Source organism: Eurosta solidaginis, chromosome 3 (genome assembly GCF_040869045.1).
Source record: "Eurosta solidaginis isolate ZX-2024a chromosome 3, ASM4086904v1, whole genome shotgun sequence".
Classification (NCBI taxonomy): Eukaryota; Metazoa; Arthropoda; class Insecta; order Diptera; family Tephritidae; genus Eurosta; species Eurosta solidaginis.
In genome coordinates, this window is record NC_090321.1 from 212,458,480 (window position 1) to 212,479,793 (window position 21,314).

Here is a 21,314-nt window from a genome sequence, read left to right on the forward strand (position 1 = left end):
ATTTAGGGATGTCTTGAAAATTCAGGAGTGGAATATTTAACTTTATTGCTAGCAAAATTTGGAAAATATTGAAAAAATATTTCTTATGTAACGGTAGAAAACCAAAACTCGATACCATCTCTCCAGCAGACAAACCTGAATTGATGCAATGTGATACTAATAATTTGGCGCGATATACCTCTGAGGCTACTACGGCCGTTTTTTTTTCTTCTAAGTTGTGGTGAACAGTGTTTTGAATCTTTCCCACAAATTAAAAAATAAAAAAATAAATGTAAGGCACGATAACCTCCGAAGAGATTTTAGGCCGAGCTTCTTTTCCAAATTGTCGTCTAATTGAAAAACCTTATTTCTAAAATTTTGATGTTGCTTTGACCGGGGTGTGAACCCAGGGTATTCGGTGTGGTAGGCGGAGCACGCTACCATCACACCACGGTGGCCGCCACAATTAGTGATGGGAAAACTCAGAAATATTGTAAAAATTTCTGGCTACTCTATTGAAGCTATAGGTACATCTCTGATTAAGGCATCTAACGAATCACTTAAAAACTTCGAAAACTGCTACATTACAATGATTGCTTTAGCTAGGCGATTTGGAATAGATTCAAGATTATAAAAAGGAAACGGCTTATATTTTCAGTTGGAAGAACTAAAAACTGATACATACCATGATAACATATACGTACGCATGTATATTAAATTTTGATTCCAATTAAAACTACACTATTAAATAAACTTTATTTTATTTTTTCTTTCATTCAAAACAATACTTTCCATATAACCTGCTTATACATATACATACAACGAAATTTATTGCTACAAGCATTATTTGCATGTATAAGATAAATTAAAATGTTAACAACTTACTAAAGTTTGTTGGCTCCTGAGGAAAAGAAATAAACAAAATTTAAGCCAAAATTTATTTTGTTAAATTTATTTTTTAATAATGAGAAAGTAAATTATTAATTTTAAATTTACAAAATTTCTCTACAAATATTAAATTGTTTTATGCAAATATATACATACGTACATATGTACATACATAACACGTAAAAAATCTAAAAAAAACCTAGGCCATTATTTGCCTTGTTCTATATGAATGAATTGACATGTTTTTAAATACAGACGAACGAGTGTCAAAGCATGTATATTCATGAATTGTATAAATGAGCAAAGAAAAAGTGAGACCTAATCTCTTTAGAAACCTTTTAACATAACTATTTACTACTACTATTTAATGTACGTATATTTGGTAGCCCTGCCACTACTCCTCACTTTTTTTCTGACTTAGAGCTCGTCGTGCTTGGGGCCAGAGAATTCGTCATGCGAAATGAAGCCATTCTTATCCTTGTCTTCGTGTTGGAAGATCTCTTCGACTAGTTTGTCGTTCTCTTTCAGCATATTCGTTATTTCATCAGAGCCTTGTCCTTCGACGGCGGTCATTTGTTTCTTAAGATATTCGCTCACCTATAGATTAATGAAGAGAATTGGAAACTTATTATAATGAAAATATAAATATAAAAGTGTTTTTTTTTTACTAAAGTTGAAAAAAATCGTGCGATTAGTAAATAGACATGCAATTATGGCGTTGTGTTATTGGACCAAGAGGGAAATTTCAAAAAGGATAAAAATATAAAAGGCGCGATATACCTTAGAGGATAATTAGGTCCAGCTTCTCTTACAATTTGCGTCGTGCTACTTTTTAATGATTCCTATAAATTGGCGAGTTTGAACCTACATGTTCTATGCTGAGTCCGAACGGAAAAGTGGCCCCCAAATTTCAAACTTCACTTACGCTAAAACTCCATCGACAAAAATCTCTAATACAATATCAAGTGCGCAGAAAAGCATTCAACATTTGGTACCATAGGTCACAAAGGAATACTTTTACATAGGATTTAGGCGGTTATTTTTTATGACCACATGGTACTAAATGTTGCATGCCTTTCTGCACAATTGATGCTGTCTTAGAGAGTTTTGGCGACGGAGTTTTATCGTTAGAGATAGTTGGAATTTGGGGGCAGATGAATTTTTTTTGAGAAGTTTTTCATGGCAGATATACACTCGGAGTGCTTGCCTTGTCGGGCGGCGATGATAAGGGAATTTGCAAATTCTATGCTGTTAGCTACTTTCACAAATTTCACGATTAGGCTACAAGAACCTGGGCGACCGAGCTTTGCTCGGCAACGTTTCGTTGTGCTGAGAAATCTTTCTTAGAGTAATCTGTGAGAAATTGCAATTATTCAGTTAAAAGAAAACTATTTAAAATTACGTCGAATCATGCGTAAGATTTTTTACGAAGATTTTTAACTTTAATGTTCCCCTTTAAAGATTTAATAGAATATGAGTAAGTAGAGTACTATTCCGTCCAAGTACCCCAACCCTAAATGGCAACCCTACTCAGAAATGTCCCTATTGTAATGTGGAGTGAAATACCTTTCGTTTGATACCCATATCGGCATATCTCATGCAATTTTTTTTTAATTTCGAATAGATGGCAACCCTAAATGACAACCCTACTCAAAAATGTCCCTATTGTAATGCGGAGTGAAATACCTTTCGTTTGATACCCATATCGGCATATCTCATGCAATTTTTTTTATTTTGAATAGGTGGCAACCCTAAATGGCAACCTTGCTCAAAAATGTCCCTATTGCAATGCGGAGTGAAAAAACTCTCGTTTGATACCCATATCGGCATATCTCATGTAACTTTTTTTAATTTCGAATAGATGGCAACCCTGCTCAAAAATGTCCCTATTGTAATGCGGAGTGAAATACCTTTCACTTGATACCCATATCGGCATATCTCATGCAATTTTTTGTAAATTTCGAAAAGGTGGCAACCATGCTCAAAAATGTCCCTATTGTAATGCGGAGTGAAATACCTTTCACTTGATACCCATATCGGCATATCTCATGCAATTTTTTTTAAATTTAGAAAAGGTGGCAACCCTAAATGGCAACCCTACTTGAAAATGCCCCTATTGTAATGCGGAGTGAAATACCTTTCGTTTGATACCCATATCGGCACATCTCATGCAATTTTTTTTAAATTTGAATGGCAACCTTGTGAAACATTCTGAGTGGCAACACTTAGGTAGAAAGTCGTAGAAGGTGATGCATTATCTCTGTGCCAGATTTCATGTAAATCGGTTGAGCCTTTCCCGAGATCGTTCGGCTATACAAACAAACAAGAATTGCTCGTTTAAAGTTACAAGATTTGTTATTTAACTATAGTTTCAGTCCGCGCCCACAACGATATGAAGGTAGCGTGCTCGCCTACTTTACCGAGGATCTAGGTCCAAGATTCGGGAAAAGTAAGAAAATTTATATAACAAGTTTTTCTTAAGGGGACACATCTCGGCAGAGGTATGGCAAATACTACGCTCGTATTCCTGTTATGACCTCTTCGCCTACGAAGGGAATCTCCGTCACTAAGATGATACGACAATACTAATTGAGATTTGCGGAGTTTATTGCAGCTCCATACTTGAGAGGTATTGCGGTTATATGTATATTGAAGTTGAAACTGCTATCGAAATTCACAGCCACGATTTTAGGTTGCCGACAGAGGATAGAGTAACGCCATCGACGCGGATTTCTACATCTGCAAATTCAACATTGTGAATAAAGCCGCCGTAGGTTTGGTAGTTGGCACATTCACGAGGCGTAAGCTCTTGAGAGACTGATCACCTCCTTAAAGTAGTCGAAAGAAAAGTTCTCCGGTTCTTGGTCATGTATAAATTTAGCACAGACTACCCAGCTGGTTAGGGGGCTTAGAATATACCCATGGCGGATATGCCTGTTGTAAGAGGCGACTAAAATACAAACAATCCTTTTCAGGGGTTGCCAGCGCAATTTATAGCTTCTCCATCCCAATTATCAACTTCACCTACTCGTGGCGAATCCTGTTTCTTTAACAGCCGAGGCTCTATCGAACCCATGGATCTTGGTGTTGGGAGGGCGGTTTGGCCTGGAAGGTTTCATGTGGTCATACTAAATGGTTGCCGAGATGGTCAAGCTAGTACCTTAATGATGCTTGTTACCGGAACGTACTGGATCTGAATCCGGCAAAGGACTATCAACATCGATAACACTTCCCAAAACCTTCGGGGAGTGTACGAATAAAAGCGCAAAGGCTCCGATGACGAGGACATAATATGAGAATGAAAGACGACGTTCAGAGAGAGTTTCTCTCAGCACTCGTATTTTAAAGCAGAGGAACGGGAGGAGTAAACTGTGTAAGGAGTGACGTGGAGGACGAATTGAGCGTACTTGATGCTACAAATTGGATTCAGATATCGCAAATATCTTAAGCGGCAATTAATGAATGATTAATATGGAAATGCGGTAATAGTCAATCTAGTTGATGCGCACATTAAACTATCTTGTTTTTCTGATTGCAGAGGGACTTTTTATATTACTGAGGGTAAAGGCTGAGTATCTTTTAAATATTTGCTCGAATTGGTTGGACCGACAATTTTGGAGACTATGGCAACTACATACCCATCTGCGAAGGCAGATGTATTTACCCTGAGAAGTTTTTCATTCTTAAAATATACATTGAAGCTTGCTAACGACCCTGCAACGCTTCGCACTTGTTCCGAACTAACCCCTAGCAGTGCTTTAAACTGACACTTAGGCCCGGTTTTTCAGTAGTTGGTTAAGCTAAGCCTAAACTAAGTTTGCTTAAACTATAGTCAAGTTTAAACTCCAGTTAAAGTACTGAGCTGTTTTTCAGTCATAGTTTAAGGCCGCCTTTGGGGTAGAGTTTTTTGTGCGGCAACATTGGTTTTTTATTATCTAGATAATTTGTAGATACGGCAACAGCTGGATTTTGTTTACCCAACAAACATGAAAAAAAAAAATTTCTCCAGCTAAATATATCTAGTCCCGGAGGTGATATCCAACATCATTATTTAATTATTCTTAAATCAGATAGTTCTCTAGTTCAACTTCATTCTCCAATAACTATGCCACCTTTGAGAAATTTTGTAAAATGTATAGTTCTCGAATCTACATCGTCGATACATTCCTTAAGACGTCATTCTTAAATTATTTTCCGACCTTTGAGAGATTTTGAGTTCTCAAATAAATATTTAACACATTTCTCCAGTTGATATCCTACATTGGATATCGAGTTGTGGTGGAGTTAAAAACAAAATCCCCAAACAGGTACCACCAAAACCAACAGCTGTTTATTGTGAGAAATAAACACCTGGTTGAAAACAGTAATGAAGCGTTATTAAACAAAAATAAATTATGTATATTTTATTTTATTTTCGTGAAAATACTGTGGTATGGAATCTTTCATTCGAGTCCAGTTAGAGAACCACAAGTTGGGAATTAAATTTTTCCAACTTAAATAATAGCATTTTTTTTTATAAAAAATTCCCTCTTTTGCTGAGTACGCCATGGTTCTCGAGCTGAGCCACTGTTTGGAAACAACTCTTGAGATTTTAGAACTATGCCTACTTATCAACATGAGTTCTAATGGCACTCAAGCCCAAATGCTGTTGGGTATATTCGACGCCATTTCGAATGAACGCAAATAACTGATAGGTTAACTAGAGTTTAACACAGCCAGATTGGCCGCTTAAGCTCAGCTTAAACTTCAGCTAAAGTAGACTGAAAAACTGAACTTGTACTGAAAAACCGGGCCTTAGTATTGTAATGTTCTACAATTATCCCCAGTTCAAAAATTTAAATATGCATAGCGCAGACTTCAGCGCTTTTGGTACAAGTGTGGCCAACAGCTGTCCCGCTCTGCATACGATGAGCTCCAGCTCGAAGGTAGTCATTAAACCTGTTGTACGAAACTGTCGCTTTGCATGAATGTTTTCCACATTTTCTGCAGGATAATAACGGAGCCGATCTCATTTGAAATTTAGTTTTTCTGAAGTCGTATGATAAGACATACCCACAAACCCAACATACCACTCGAAAGGGTGTATAAAATGTTATTGAATTCCTTACCACCTTAATATTCATATAAATATTTATTATTATCCATCATAATCACCACCATCACCTCTTCCCATTAAACGTTTATGTAACGCCTTAACGTAAGTAATTAAGTGATGAAAAGAAGTGCGATCCATACATAAAGGTTTACCTCATCGCGGCTCAGTTGCTTGTCGCCGTTCTCATCAATTTCTTTGAAAACATTGGTTGGTGGTGGTGTATTTCCAATATTGATCAATTCCACATCGAAGTGCAGTGTTGCTTTTGGTGGAATAACGTTGCCGGCACCACGATCACCATAACCCAACTCAGGTGGAATGACCAATTTACGTTTCTCGCCTGTAGAAAAAACAAATTTTAATTAAAAAATTGAATTAAACTATTTTGATGATATAAATTTAGTATAAAGGTACGAGCCATGGTAGTTAAAATTTTGACTTACCGACACACATATTCAGCAATCCTTGATCCCAGCCTTTTATCACTTGGCCAGCGCCAATTTGGAATGTGAATGGTTGTTCGCGATCGAAACTGCAAAGCCAAGACAGAAAAAATTGTTATGATTTTGAAACAAGCCTTGTTATTAAATACTGTAACGTGATTTACATATTACAACTTAAAATAAAAATTTAAGTAATTCCGAATAACAATCCAGACACAGAATTCTGACCAAATATGAACGTTATTTTGACAAAGCGCTTTTATTTTCACCATTCGGTATATGCTCTATTATTAGAGAGAATTTTTGTCGATATTGTTGTGTGGGGATTTCTAACGTTTATTCTTTGGGTTGCCTGGACTCTGTCTAGCCGGTATATCAGTCAATCATGGCACATTACTCGAAGACATAGCACCCAGCGGGTTAGGGGGCTTGGAATATACCCGCGGCAGGTATGTCTGTTGTAAGAGGCGACTAAAATATCAAACTGATTCAAGGAGTTGTGTAGCGCAACCCTTTCAAGGGGTTACCAGCGCAATGTATATCTTTTCCAACCCAATTGTCAACTTTACCAGCCCGTGGCGAGTCCTGTTTCTTTAGCAGGCGAGGCTCTGTCGACCCCAAGTTCCTCATGGATATAAGGGGTGGGAGGGCGGTATGGCCAAGACGGTTCCACAGCAGATAATTGCTTGAGATAGTCTTCTTCTTCTCTTCTTAGAACAGAGCGGTTAAATACGAATAAGAACGATGAGGTCCTTAGTCTATTCTACGTGATTTCTGTTTTTACTGCTTTGCTTCCCACAGAGTCTGTAGTCACTCTAGCCCAATTTTAGAATCACCAAACATGTGTGATGTATGCCCTGCATGGGATGTGTCTTCACAGGATACCCCTACATCTTTTCAACTGTAATACGTAACCAACTCCTCTAACGGCAACATCCCTATGGTCCAACACAATGGAAATCGTAATTTTCCTCCTGTCCGAAAGCTTCGAGGACAATTCGTGAGCATACGTTTCGTAAGAAGGCTCCAGGGACAATTCGTGAGTGCTTTTTATTTAGTAGGCAAAGCTCTGGCGACCCCACATTCCTCAGGGAAGTTGGGGATTAGACCTTGAAGGCTCAACGTGGTCATACCAAACCGTTCACAATATGATCCAGCTAGTATCGTTATGGTGCTGCCGTCCAGATCTCTACCTGGCAAAGGACCATAAACATCGCTAAAACTCCTAAAAACGCTCTTTAAGCTATTCTCAGATGTTGAGATATCAAAATTTATGTCATAAACATCCTTATAACAATTAATAACTGATATGTAGATATGCGTTTGCTAGAGCTAACAAAACAATTCATCATAAACCAATGTAGTTATGTTATCTGGAAATTTATGATGCGATTAAAAATTGGAGAGGGGTTTACATTATGTACGTACAAATATTCACATTATATTAAAATTTATATACTCATGATGAGGTGTTAAAGAAAGCACCACGTAGAATTAACGGAGCTGAGTATGGAATCCCCTCAACCAATGCCAAAAAGGGAGCATTTGCTGGCAAATAAAAATGCTATATTCAGTCAAGTTAGCGCCACCATCATAGATAGCCAAGGCTTTACATGCTATGACAACAAGCGAAGAGGTGCATATTTGATAATAATTGAGTGCGATATACTCCATCAAACCAAACGGCGATATAAATAATAAGAACAATAATAAAATAAGAAAAACAAAATGCTCGCGAGCATCCTTAGACTCATCTACATATGAACGTAGCCAAAGCATGTCACTAATAAAAAATTGAAGAGCAATACGCGAAAGGGGAACAACTCGAAACCATCGTTCAAAACAACAGTCAACCAAGTGTCATCAAAGTGGTGGGGGACACTGTTGTAGCGTATTGGATGCTTCCTGCCTGCTGCCTGTTTAGCTCGATTATAGCTTCTTAAGAATTTATGAAAAACAACCGTTATTGTGGCATACCTTGTAACTAAGAAAGTGTACCTACCTCTGCGGTTTGTGATAAATTTGCAAAATACCTTAAGATGGCATAATTTTCTGTTGTTATGAATGAAGCTTAGCTCGCCGTATTTAAAGCTGGCATAACAAAGAATACATTTTTTTGGCTGAAGGCGGTTTTATGTACGTCAATGCAAGATATCTAGAATTTGAACTCAAATATGCCCTCAGTAAAAGATATAACAGTATCAATCGCAATACGTCCGGCTTTATTTACAAACGGATCGCTAAGTGGAAGGAATACCATAGTGGAGTGGGAGCGGGTTGGTGCCTAGATAAACTGGGAAGAGGTATGATACAGAATGGTTTTGTTTCTCTCATTTGCGACTACCAAGTGGTGAGCCACCCTACCAACCGATCCTAGCTATCCTTGTCAGAGAGAAATTTCCAGATACCCTGTGAAAATTGTGTACGGAAAACCTTTCTCCGGTAACTAAATGGCCTGAATTGTGCAGATTGGCTGAGAACCGAAATAAAAATGAAAAAAATATGAGGGGTCTATGTTTGTCTTTATGGCCAAGAACGGCTGGATGTATTTGAATTAAATTTGCAACACAGATAGTCAATAGCATGCAATAATCTACTGGCTATTTTTTAAGGGACTCCGATTTTGTAAAGAGTTCTTCTCGAAAATGACTTGGTATCTTAAGTTTGAACCTATTCTTGCATATAGTAAGCCCTTAAAGAGAAGTGATAGAACAACCAATAAGTATACCAAAATGATGAGGATAACATGCTGAGTTAACTTAACCATGTCCCTTTATTTTTTTTGTCTGCTTGAACACAAACTAGTCTAGTAATATTATCCCAGACCAATGATATTTAATATATGGGCCACCGAGGTCTTGACAACATTAAAAATGCGAGCAGTGGCAGCCAAACCTCCGATTAATAATCTCATCACCGCTTTTGTAATACGTTATAATTAGTCGTCTAGGCAATTCTGAGCTAACTGACTCTTACTTCGGGGCTGTTGAGGCTCTTTCAAAATTACTTCGATACCACATTGGGGCAATTTCTTCTTTTATTTTCAAGGGCTAAATCGGTACTATTTCGGCACAGTATCATTATAATTTCGGGATAATTTCCATTGAGTCCGTTTAGGACAACTTAAAGATTAGGGACTATTTTTTAGTATTTTTTTTTAAAACTCATTTCGGGACTACCTCGGAACAATTTCGAACTGATTTCTGGATAATTTTCGTATTTTTTTCGGAACTTAGGATAGTTGCGGCATAATTTCGGAATCATTTTAAGTTTGTTCTTGATATCACTTTTAGATTATTTGGGTACTATTTCATTACTGTTTCAGTTTCGAAACTATAACCGGATTATTTAGGAACACATCATCGGATCATTCGATCTATCGGTATCATATAAGTATTGTTTTTGGGATCACTTTAAGATTATTTGGGTACTGATTCCAGATTGATTTCGGAATTAATTACATTTCGGAATTACTCCCGGATCATATAGGAATAGTTTTTGGGAGTAGTGCTTGAATATATCCGAATAATTACAGCACTATTTTCATAGTTATCTCGAGACTATCATAGGACCAGTGCATTTAAATCCAAGTTTTTTCTCCCACGGTTTTAATGGTCAGAATTTTGAAATAACCTAAAATATTTTATTCATTAGACCTACTTAATATTGCTCTTGATACCCGACTTATCGTATAGTCGACTAGCAGAAATTGTTTAGTAAAATAATCGTTTATAATTATTTGACTACTTGTTACCATTCGACTAACTGCAGAGACGACTATTGGCATACTTTTTTGTTTTCGTAATTTATTGACGAGTTCTGCGATTCGTTAAGACGTTGTGGAGTTATTGGTACCTTACTGCAGCTCACATATTTTGTACTTTGCATCTTTGGCATCCCCGAAACTAGAAAATAAACTCTGTACGTTTCCAGAAACTCATTTTGCAGCAAACGTATGATTTTTTTTATTTTATGGCAATAAATTGAGCTTATGAACTTATGAAACTTTTAAACCTAGTTTTTGTATGACAAAAAATTGTATTTATGAAAACGTAGGCCATTATGAATTCATACAAGTGGCGAATCGAAAACGTTCACTATAGTAAACACCCTGGATCACCTGCTAAAACGCTGTTTGATTATTTAAATCATTTGCTCAATAATGTTTTTCAAACACTTTCGTAGACGGCTGGTACATTGCATTATTTACATATTTTAAAATGTTTGCTTAACCGGCTGCTCATATTTCCTCTATTAACCAGATTTTAAAAATTAATATGAATACGTAGTTTTATTTTTTGTAGACACATTTAAGTCAAATGTTGCTTTGAAACACAAATGAGCAATTCATGACACTTCAATATTACCCTCGAGCAAAAAACAAACTTTTCTTCCAATCTCTGGCCATTTGCGACAGCCGTTCTCCCTGTCAGTACTTATTTGACAGGTAGGTACGGCAATGGAGGAAGAGAAAGATTTTTCACTTGATGTATGAACCTAAGCTAGCATTCGAATAATGATGTTCGTCGATTGCATGCTATGTTGAAATCGAATACCAGCTAGTCGATTTTCAATGAACGCAAATGTTCTTACTCAACTATTCGATTAGTTAAATAATCGATTGTAAAGAAGACCTACTAAAATCCATCGATATATCGACGATAGTTTTCCACACCTAATACTGTCTTGATGAGCGCGCTTTTCAACAGAAGGAACAATATTGTAACGGATTTAGGGAAATTCCGCTTATTTGAAACCTTCTGCTTACGCTCGTGTCACTAAACTATTGAATAAAACACTCCAACACTCTGTATTACAAATGGTATTTATTAGACTACTTTGAAAGTACTTCGCAACTGATAGCGTGCTTAAATCAAACTGTTTACGGACTACTCAGCTTCTGCTGCTTCTTCTAGAATTCCCTACCTGGTCACCAGCCATTCGCCGTGTATTTGTAGTGTGTAACCATATGCATGTGTATATGGGAGCGAAGTAGTAGCTGATGATGACATGCGTTTGTGAGTATCTCTCTGCTGCTTGTATGTATGTGTGTACATGATGATTAATTTTTTTACGTACATACAAGTGTGGTAGCTTGCTTTATTGTTGTTGTGGCTTTATTTACTTAGTATCACTTACTGTTACTAATATTCGTCACAATATAATCCTACAATCGCCAATTAAGGAATGACATGCTGAGCACATGTAGCTAAATTGTTAAAAAAGTTCTGCAAAAAAAATTTTAACAAAAATAAAAATACTAAACAACAATTTGTTTTACATAACAAATAAGCAATGTCAGGGTGAAAAAGTTTACAAAACATTGTTTTTGTTGCGAATTTCACAAGCAACAGCAAAGTTGAAAAACTTTACGCTGAAAAATGAAAACTACACCGGCGGGAATGCCAGCGAAAACAACAAACGACACTTTAGTGCAAGTAAATAAAAATTATCACACAAAAGAATTAGTTTAAACGTAAGGAAGAGAGCTGTAATATGAATTTTAAGTAAGTAAATAAGGATAAGGAAGTAAATGAATTTATGAACTCTTTATTTGAAAAACTTTTTAAATTGTTGTTTAATGATTGCTTATGTTTAATAAGATGAGGAACACTGCCGACTGCAACTCAGTAGAGATGGGGATTCTTAAATAACTTTCTTCTGGTGCAAGCTGAGTATTTTAATAATTCGATATCCTAGACCAGGGCTGGCGAACCTTCTTTGATATCCATGACGACTTCAAAAAATGGTTTTGATTAGAGTGCTTTTTATCATTTATTCCCTTGATACTGTGTCAACCCCCCTAAGAAATTAAAAAAAGTTTCAAATACCACCCTTACATTCGAAGCTCAAGATGTGAGGATTTCGGAATTTTTTTTGTATCATATACAGTAGCAAACAGAAAACTGGCAGTGGCGATTTTTAAAAAATTTCGTCAGTTAAATTTTTTCTTTTGTCAATAATTTAAGAAAAAACTTCTATAAAGTTTGTAACTATGTAAATGTTTTCGAAAAAACTCGAAAATTTGAGAGAATTTTATGAAATTTCGCACTTCTTTTTTGGAGTTCTCTGAATTTTTTTGAAAGCGCAGTTTTGTAACCGAATAAATTTTAGTCCAGCAAAGTACAAGTTATAGATCTCTGAAAATCTATTTTGATACCATGATAAAAATATTACCAAGTAGAACCGGTGAGAAGCAAATGAAGTTTAAATTTTTTTTAATTCTCACTGCTCTCACATTTATATTTTTTATTTTGGTTTTGTTTTCATAACAAAAACAGTAAGATATTTTTTTATTACAGACCAGAATTTGCAGTCGTTAGAGAGAAGTTTTTTGATGGGCACGGAATCATAACGGTCAGCCGCATTCCAGACTTTCCAGCTCACATATTATATTCTAGCTTCCAATTTGGAGTATTCTTTTTTCTACGGCTCGGCGGACCTAAATAAATCGATTTTAAAACAATTTGTTAAGTACAATTTTCGACTAATATACATTTTTATTTATTTAACATTTAAAAATGTGAAAAATGACAAATCAACACATTTTTTATTGTGTTTTCTTTCATTTGATTTTTCCACAAAGTTCAAGAGAGTGATTTAAAATTTTTTTTTAAATCAAAAAACAATTATGGCCGCCGAGAAGAGGGATTGGTTTTACATTCATATAGTTTTATCGTGACTGATACTAGCAGACTCGGCCGACGTTGATCTGCCGTAACTTTACTCTATCTGCATTACTTTTATGAAGTTTTTACCTAATAATTTCCCTCCCCCTCTCTCCCTTTTCCTAATTTTTTTATTCACTCTTCCTCTCTCTGTCTTTCTATTTCTCTGCGTCTCTTTCTACCTCCCCGTCTTTTCGATCTAGCTCCCTTTCTTTTCCCCTCCTTCCCCATCTCTTCGTCATCTTCGCCTAACTCTATCTCTTTCTCCTTCCCTCTTTATTCTTATTTCTAGTTCTTCTTATTCCTCTTCATTCCTTATTTCCAATCCCTGCCCCAGTCCCAAATCCAAAATTCATACAAAGTGTTTCGTAAATTTCACAAATGTATTTTGTTGTTGCGTGTAGAATACTTTTCACAGTAAAATGGAAAAATTTCTACATTTTCTATGGTTTATAGACAAAGAGAATACTCCTATTGCTGTACAAGCCGTGTTTTCATAGTTTAATGAAAACGGAAGCCTACTTTAAGGGGATAGAACTAGTTTAGCATACAAATATATGGAAATGACTTCAAAGCTCAAAAGGTCAAGGGAGGGTATATAGAGCTTCTTAAGACCAAAATAATGTTATGCCAATTTCAAAAATTGGATGTAAAAGAACGAAGTCAAAATAATTTTCTTTGCACTCTCAACGTAAGCTACAAATATAGGGGCGGTTCACTGTCCAATGTACAGTTCTAATTGACAATCTAATATGCTTTCACTATTCTCGGTCTTGTTAAATCAGTATAGATATTTCGAGCAGAGGGTCGTTCTGCTTGTATAATATTGAGCTCGGCACGTACTAGGTGTTCGATTTAAAAAAAAAAAAATAAATGTAAGGCGCGATAACCTCCGAAGAGATCTAAGGCCGAGCTTCTCTTCCAATTTGCGTCGTGCTCCTCTTGATTTTTCCCTACAAATTGGCCGGACGGGACCTACATGTTTTATGCCGACTCCGAACGGCATCTGCAAGGCAGATGAGTTTTCACTGAGAGCTTTTCATGGCAGAAATACAATCGGAGCGCTTGCCAGACACTGCCGAGGGGCGACCCCGCTTAGAAAAATTTTCTTCTAATTGAAAAATCTTATTTCTAAAATTTTGATGTTGCTTTGCCCGGGAGTTGAACCCAGGGCATACGGTGTGATAGGCGGAGCACGCTACCATCACACCACGGTGGCCGGTGGTGGTGTTCGATTTAGTTTTGTGATTTACGAATAGGAGGTAGTGTATCTTTTTATGCTGGAGCTTGGTACTGCAGATGAACATATTCCGAGTAGCGGCGAAGTCAATTAACCCCAGTCCCTGGAAAGATTTTATATCGTCGACGCTGAACTTGCCAAACAGTGGGCCTCCCTTTCCTTGCGCACCCTTTGATCCGTCCATCGTGCTTCCTCAATGACGTCGATGTCAGCTTATGCCTCCTGTAAGAGTCCGGAATTTATATGCCCTTAAATAATTGTGACTAAAGAAATTCAGAGCTTGTTGTGACGGGTTGTTAATGTAGCCCAGCGCACAACACGGGTACGTGATTTGTATTTTAGTCGGCTGGTATGACAGAAAGGCTTCACCGCTGGTATATTTTGAACCCCTACTTGCTGGGAATTTCTCATATACCAGTAAAAACTGATGAGGCAGTTCGTTTAAACGGTAAAGTACCTGAAATCCGTGAAACTCTGTGTTTGCTCGTTTAGATAAATGACATGTGTGCTTTTATTGAGGTAGTTCGCACCTATCAATCGTCAATTTGTTAGCGTATTTATAACACGTAGCGAATATAACAATTATCGTGGTCTAAACCATAAATCTATGGGTATTAGTGAGATTTTGAAGCGACATTTAACCCTTGTTTATAATATTCAGTAGTAGTAGGAAAGAGTAGAAAAGCAAAACTGTAAATCGCAAACAAATTCGAATTTGTAATAAAGACCTATTCCAAATTACAAGAGTTTACCTATATATGTACACAGTTGCATATATACATATAAAGCAAGTAAGAAATTTAAGTTGTGGTGAAACTCTAAATTGTATACCCAGTTGTAGATATTTAATGAAAACACTACAAATCGCTAACTTGTGTCACAGGATCAATCCATTAGCAAAATTTCTTCAGTTTATTAGTAATCGTTAATAAGTTATTGATATTTGAGAAAAATTACAAAGTTTACAAACGGCACTAGGACATGTTTCTAATTAAATACAGATGATAATATTTTTATTTATTTATTTATATATATTTACTGAACAGCGGAAGTACTTCTTATATACGCAATGCTATAAACCCAATGTTACTAAGCTCTTGTAGCGCACCTATAATTAACTATTCTACACAATTAGGATTAAAAGCAAAATAAGTATGTACCTAAGTGGTGAATAAAGGAAGAAAGAGGCAATACTTGGAGACCAATTGCAAAGCGAGCAGCGGGGAGTTCATATGGCTGAGTGGCTAAAGGCATCTGCCTTTACACTAGTATAAAGTATGAATGTTGGAGATCTGGAGTTCAATACTCAGCTCCCGAGAAGCTAGCTGGTGAGGAAGTGAAATTCAGAAACACGTCCTAGTGACCATTGCCATTTGCAAACTTTGTATAAAGCAATATGAGCATGTCTCGCTTATTAAATACGTTAATAAGTTATCTCATTTTATCCGTATATCGAAATGTTCAACTTTGAAAAACTTTTAAAACTTACATAACTTATAAGTTGCGCAAAGGAGTAAGCTTTTGGCCAAGTTTTATGAGTATATTTGTATTTGTTGGTGAACTATGTCACTTTTTCCAGTTTTCGAAATTTTCGACATCGAACGATTTTCAAAAATCATACGAAATTGTACCTTGCATCAAAGGAGCGCAGTTTCCCCAGTTTGTCAGAATTCGTTTATGAGTTATCCCCTGTTTTTTGTTTTTACCAGTTTTCGAAAATTTCGACATCGAACAACTATCCAAAATCATTAGAATTTTTTACTTGTGTCAAAGAATCAATTCATTAGCCCACTTTTATCAGTTTATTAGTATGTATTTCTTAATGAATTATCTCACGATTTTCCTTTTTGCATTTTTCGAAATTTTCGACATCGAACAATTTTCCAAAATCTTGCTTAATTTGTAGCATGCGTGAAACAATCAATTCACTAACCCAGTTTCATCAGTTTATCAGCACTCGGTAATGAGTTATCTAAACTTTTTCCCGTTTTCGCAATCTTCGAAATTGAAAAAATTTCCAAAATTTTATTTTATTTGAACTTGCGTCTAAAAATGCATTTCAGCAGTTGATCAGTATTTATAAATGAGTTATCTGACTTTTTAAAATTTCGATATTGAACATTTTTTCAACATCTTACGTATGTTGTGACGTAAGTCAAAGTTCAGTTTCATCAGTTTATACGTTTTCATTAATGAGCTATCTTACTTTTTCTACTTTTCCAGTTTTGGAATTATTCGACATCGAAAACTTTTCAAAAATCCTATATAAATTGTGACTTGCATCACAGAATCAATTCATTGGCCCTCCACCAGTTTATCAGTATTCGTTAATGAAATATCTCACTTTTTCTCTGTTTCCAAAATTTTCGACTTCGAAAAAATTTCTAAAAGTTAGCTGAATTCGTAACATGGGTAAAAGAATGAGTCTATAGGCCAGGTTTCGCCAGCCTACCAGTATTCGTTATTAAATAATCTAGCTTTTTCTAGTTTTCGAATATTTCAACATCGAGAAATTTTACTTATTTTGTAACTTGCGTTGAAGGGCAATCTATTCATCAAATCAGCATTTGGTAGATAGTTCTTTTACTTTTTCCATATTCGTTAACAAAAAATTTTCCAAAGGTTTTACTTAATTTAAATTTCGCGCCAAAAGATGATTCTATTGGCGCAGTTTCATCAGTTTAACAGTACATATTCGTTAATGAATTATCTCGCTTTTTTCCAGTTTTCGAAATCTCCGTTTTCGAAAAATTTCCTTAATTTATAGCTCACGTCCAGGGCCGTACCGAGGCTGGTGCAAGCGATGTGGTGCACCAGGGCCCCCAAACCCCCGAGTCGCAAAAGTTTCACCGAAAAATGTATACACTAAATTATGGGAATTTTCAATCCAATGGTTGTAATTGAAACAGTTCATTGATATAAAATTTTTCAGATGTTTATACTGCTTGCATAATGTTCTTGACCATCCCAGCAACAACTGCCACCGCTGAACGACCGTTTTCTAAATTAAACTTGATCAAAAATTATCTGCGAAGTTCGATGGGTAATGAACGATTAAGTGGACTGGCAGTCCTATCTAGAATGAGAGACACAAGAAACTCACAATATGTGCAAGAAATTTTGAAGTTATAATGTTTTTGAGATTTTACATTGAGTATTATTCATTAATTTACTAGTCAAATGTATTGATATAAGAATATTTATTTTTTTGTACCGCTAATCACTTGGTGATTAGCGACACAAGTAGTACTACTGGCTGTAAAAAAGTATGTAAAGAAACTATGTATGCAACATAATATAAAAATATCCTACAAGCAAAACCTTTTGTGTCGTATAACCGCCTCCTGTGAATTTTGCACAAGGGCCCCCACGACCTCCGGTACGGCCCTGCTCACGTCAAAGAATAAATGCATTGATCATAAATTATCACAGTTTTATCATTTTACGAAATTTTTAGTATGAAAAAGTATGCATGGTTGTAATTCGATATTGCCTGTTTTCAATGCGAATCTATACCATCTGCACAACTACAGCTGGGTATAAAAATGAAATACTAATGATGTGATTGGACATGCGAGAAATAGCACGAAATAAGCGCAAAATTGCCACAAACAAGCGGGAGAAGCACGTATGGAGTACAATCGTCTAAGATACCGACAGAGAAATTTTACAGCATTACTTAAAAAATGAGTATGATTCGTTGCGCAGCTAACATGAAAAAAGTGTACCAAACATATGTGCAAACATACATAAAAACATTTATTTACATCATACTAGAAATTCACAGCATATCATGCAATAAAAATTCACACGATGATTTACACTCCACCGCGCTAGAATGTGTAATTCTTTTGTTTTTGGATTTATCTAAAAATTCAAAAAACACTTAAATAAACAAAATGTCAAATAAATGAATAACATAACTGCAAATTTGTTTTTTTCGCTTTTTTTGTTTTTTTTGTTTTTTTTTTTTTGCTATGGTTTCTTGTTTGCCATCAAGGGATTTGTAAGTTTAAAAAACATAAAAACAACTGAAAAATACCTTAAGACACATTCGCATGCACACCACTCACCATGGTGTGCTCATACAAAAAGGAGTCGGGGGAGACACTTTTTTTCAGTTGCCACAATTTCGTGGCATTTTAGCGTATAAAATGCGCGCTTGACATTAAAGCTGCATCATTGCGGGAGGCATACACTTAGGCGCGCACACACACTAATACGTACTTAAGCTCTTACATACAAACAGTGTCGCAAGTGAAAAGGCGCCATGTACTCTATGCAAAATTCAAATATAATATTTTTGAATTGTTACAAAGCCCAGGAGAGCTAAATAAAATATTTAAGAACCCTCCAGTAAGGAAGACAGCAAAAAATCAAACAAGTGGCAATAGAGCTGAAGAGTACTTTAGTTACGGACACACAGCAGCACGAACAAGTAGGAACAGTGCGCTGCCAAATTTTTGGAACAGTAGTTTACAATTTTTTTTTTCAATTTTATATATATTAGGGTGAGTAAAATTTATTGTTGAAAGGACACTTCAAGTTTCTGAATTTTATATTTCAATTCGAATAGCGGCTCTCACAAATAAAATACATGAAAATAAATGTCAAATTCGGATTCGGATTGGGATATAAAATTTTCTAACAAAATTAAGGAGGCTCAAAATTCATTTCAGACCTATGGTCCCATGTACAATATTACTCAGTATGACCCATAGATTCAGAAACTGGATGTGCACCTCAAGTTTCTTTTCCCCCCATTTTTCCCCATACAATTTGACCCGCCCTAATACACATATTTTCTTATTAGGTCTGAAATATATATTTTCAGAATAAATTTACTAAGGCTCACTTGCGGAGTGACAAATTGTTTTTTATTTCAGAGTTAAGCCGACAAGGGTTAAACTCATACATTTTTGACAAATTTTTTAAATTAACTCTGAACTAAAAAATAATTTGCCGTTCTGCACGTGGGCTTAAGAATTCATATTCAAAACATTACAATTTAAATTTAATTTCATATTCAGATCATTTCAATAACAGCACAGAATTTCCATTTTCAGTTTAGAAAATTACAATTCATGTTGCAATTCAAATTTAGAAACGTTCCACATATTTACATATCGCAATGATCAGAAAAGGCGAAAAACTGACTTACAAACTGACTTCCTCCTATGCGCCAATGCCAATTTTTATTTCTTACCCAGTCTTTTCTTGCTGTTTATTGGAGGTATTGGTAAATCGAGTATACAGTTCGGTAGGTATTGCATTCTGAAGCACGTAGGTACTCATAGTTTCAAAATTTAAGATTTTTGAGTTAGCTCCTTATTGATGTAGGTGTGCGTCACATATTCAGAAAATTTCATTAAAAGCTCAGAAATTAAATTAAAAATTATTATTCCAAGTTGAGATTGAAGCATCAGCATTTTTATTTTGATTTCAAAAAATTACAATTCAAGCCCAGAAAGTGTTAATTGAATTTTAGGATATTTAAAACAGAAAACAAAAATGCAAGTTCACAGATTTGCAATTCAAATCTCAATTTTTTACAATTGAAAAGAGTTGAGCATTTGAATTTCAAATTTTAAACATTACAATTCAATTACAACATTAAAATTTTAAATTCAGAAAAATACTATTCAAAGTCTGAATTTATATTTCAAATTCAGAAAAATACAATTCAATTTCAGAGATTTACAATTCAAGTGCTGAATTTCTTTTTCATGCAGGAAATTTCAATTCATCTTCAGAATTGTCCATTCAAGTTGAAAAAAAGCTAAGTATTTTATTCAAAATTTGGAAAATGCCAATTTGAGTAGAGAAATTTATAATTTACATTCAGATAATCACTTCAAATTTAGAAAGACGCAATTCATTATCAGAAATTTTCCCAAAAAAAACCACAAGAAAAAATTAAATGTTTTCTTTTGAGTACAGAAAGCTACAATCATGTTAAGAAATTTTCTATTCAAACTCCAAAATATAAAAAAAATACAATTCATGTTCCTAAAATTGTAATTCAAATTCAGAATTAACTAGAGCTTATGATTTATCGAACATGTTCAAGAAGAGATTTCTGGCGAGTCTCGCCTTCTCGCGAGATTCTCGAATTTCGAATTACTCGTAAGGCTCGCGAGATTCTGGAATCTCAAATTACTCGTAAGGCTCGTGAGATTCTCGACATTCAACTTAATCGATTCATGGGCTGCTTTATATAGAGCTTACGATTTCTTCTGGAGCACAAGCCAAAATGTCCGCAAAACCAAAAGTAACAATCCCCGAAATGTATAGAATATTGTCAATGTAGCGTGAATGAAAGTCGAGAAGATCGCGAGTATTACGAATAATTCGAGATTCGAGAATCTCGCCAGAAGCCGCGTTTTTGATGTCTCGTAAAAAAATGAAATATTGCGATTCGGGTCTCGAAAATCTCGCCTGTGTTCGAGAAGAAATCGTAAGCTCTAGAATTAAGACTTCAAACTCAGAAAATTAAATTGCAAGTTCACAGATTTGCAATTAAAATTTCTGTTTTTTTTTTTTAATTAAGAAAATTACAATTCAGAATTATCGCTTACAATTGAAAAAAGTTGAGCATTTCAATTTCAAATTTTAAACATTTTAATTCATATACACCATTTCCATTTTCTATTCAAATTCGGAATTTCTATTTCAAATTCAGAAAAAGACAATTCAAGTTCAGAGATTTGCAAACAAGTTCCGAATTTCCTTTTCATGCAGGAAATTTCAATTCATCTTCAGAACTGTTCCTTCAAGTTGAAAAAAAGCTAAGAATTTTCATTCCAAATTTGGAAAATTCCAATTTGAGTAGAGAAATTTATAATTTAAATTCAGATTATCACTTCAAATTTAGAAAAACACAATTCATATTCAGAAAATTTCCAAAAAACAACAATTCAAACTCAAAATTTCCGTTTTATATAGAAAAAAAAATAGAAGTTTCCTTTTGAGTAAAGAAAACAACAATGATTTTAAGAAAA

The 21,314-nt window shown here is 35.2% G+C and overlaps 1 protein-coding gene across 1 annotated transcript in view; it reads right to left on the minus strand.

The window, feature by feature from the left end:
• Positions 1-723: 723 nt before the first annotated feature.
• Positions 724-21,314, minus strand: part of Fkbp14 (peptidyl-prolyl cis-trans isomerase Fkb14) — a 79,702-nt gene continuing 59,111 nt past the window's right edge. The window contains exons 3-5 of the mRNA XM_067775003.1: positions 6,406-6,494; positions 6,115-6,302; positions 724-1,464 (exon numbers count right to left, since the gene is read on the minus strand). Of these exons, the coding sequence (XP_067631104.1) occupies positions 1,285-1,464; positions 6,115-6,302; positions 6,406-6,494 (457 nt within the window). The 3' untranslated portion in view covers positions 724-1,284. The remainder of the gene's footprint in view (positions 1,465-6,114; positions 6,303-6,405; positions 6,495-21,314) is intronic.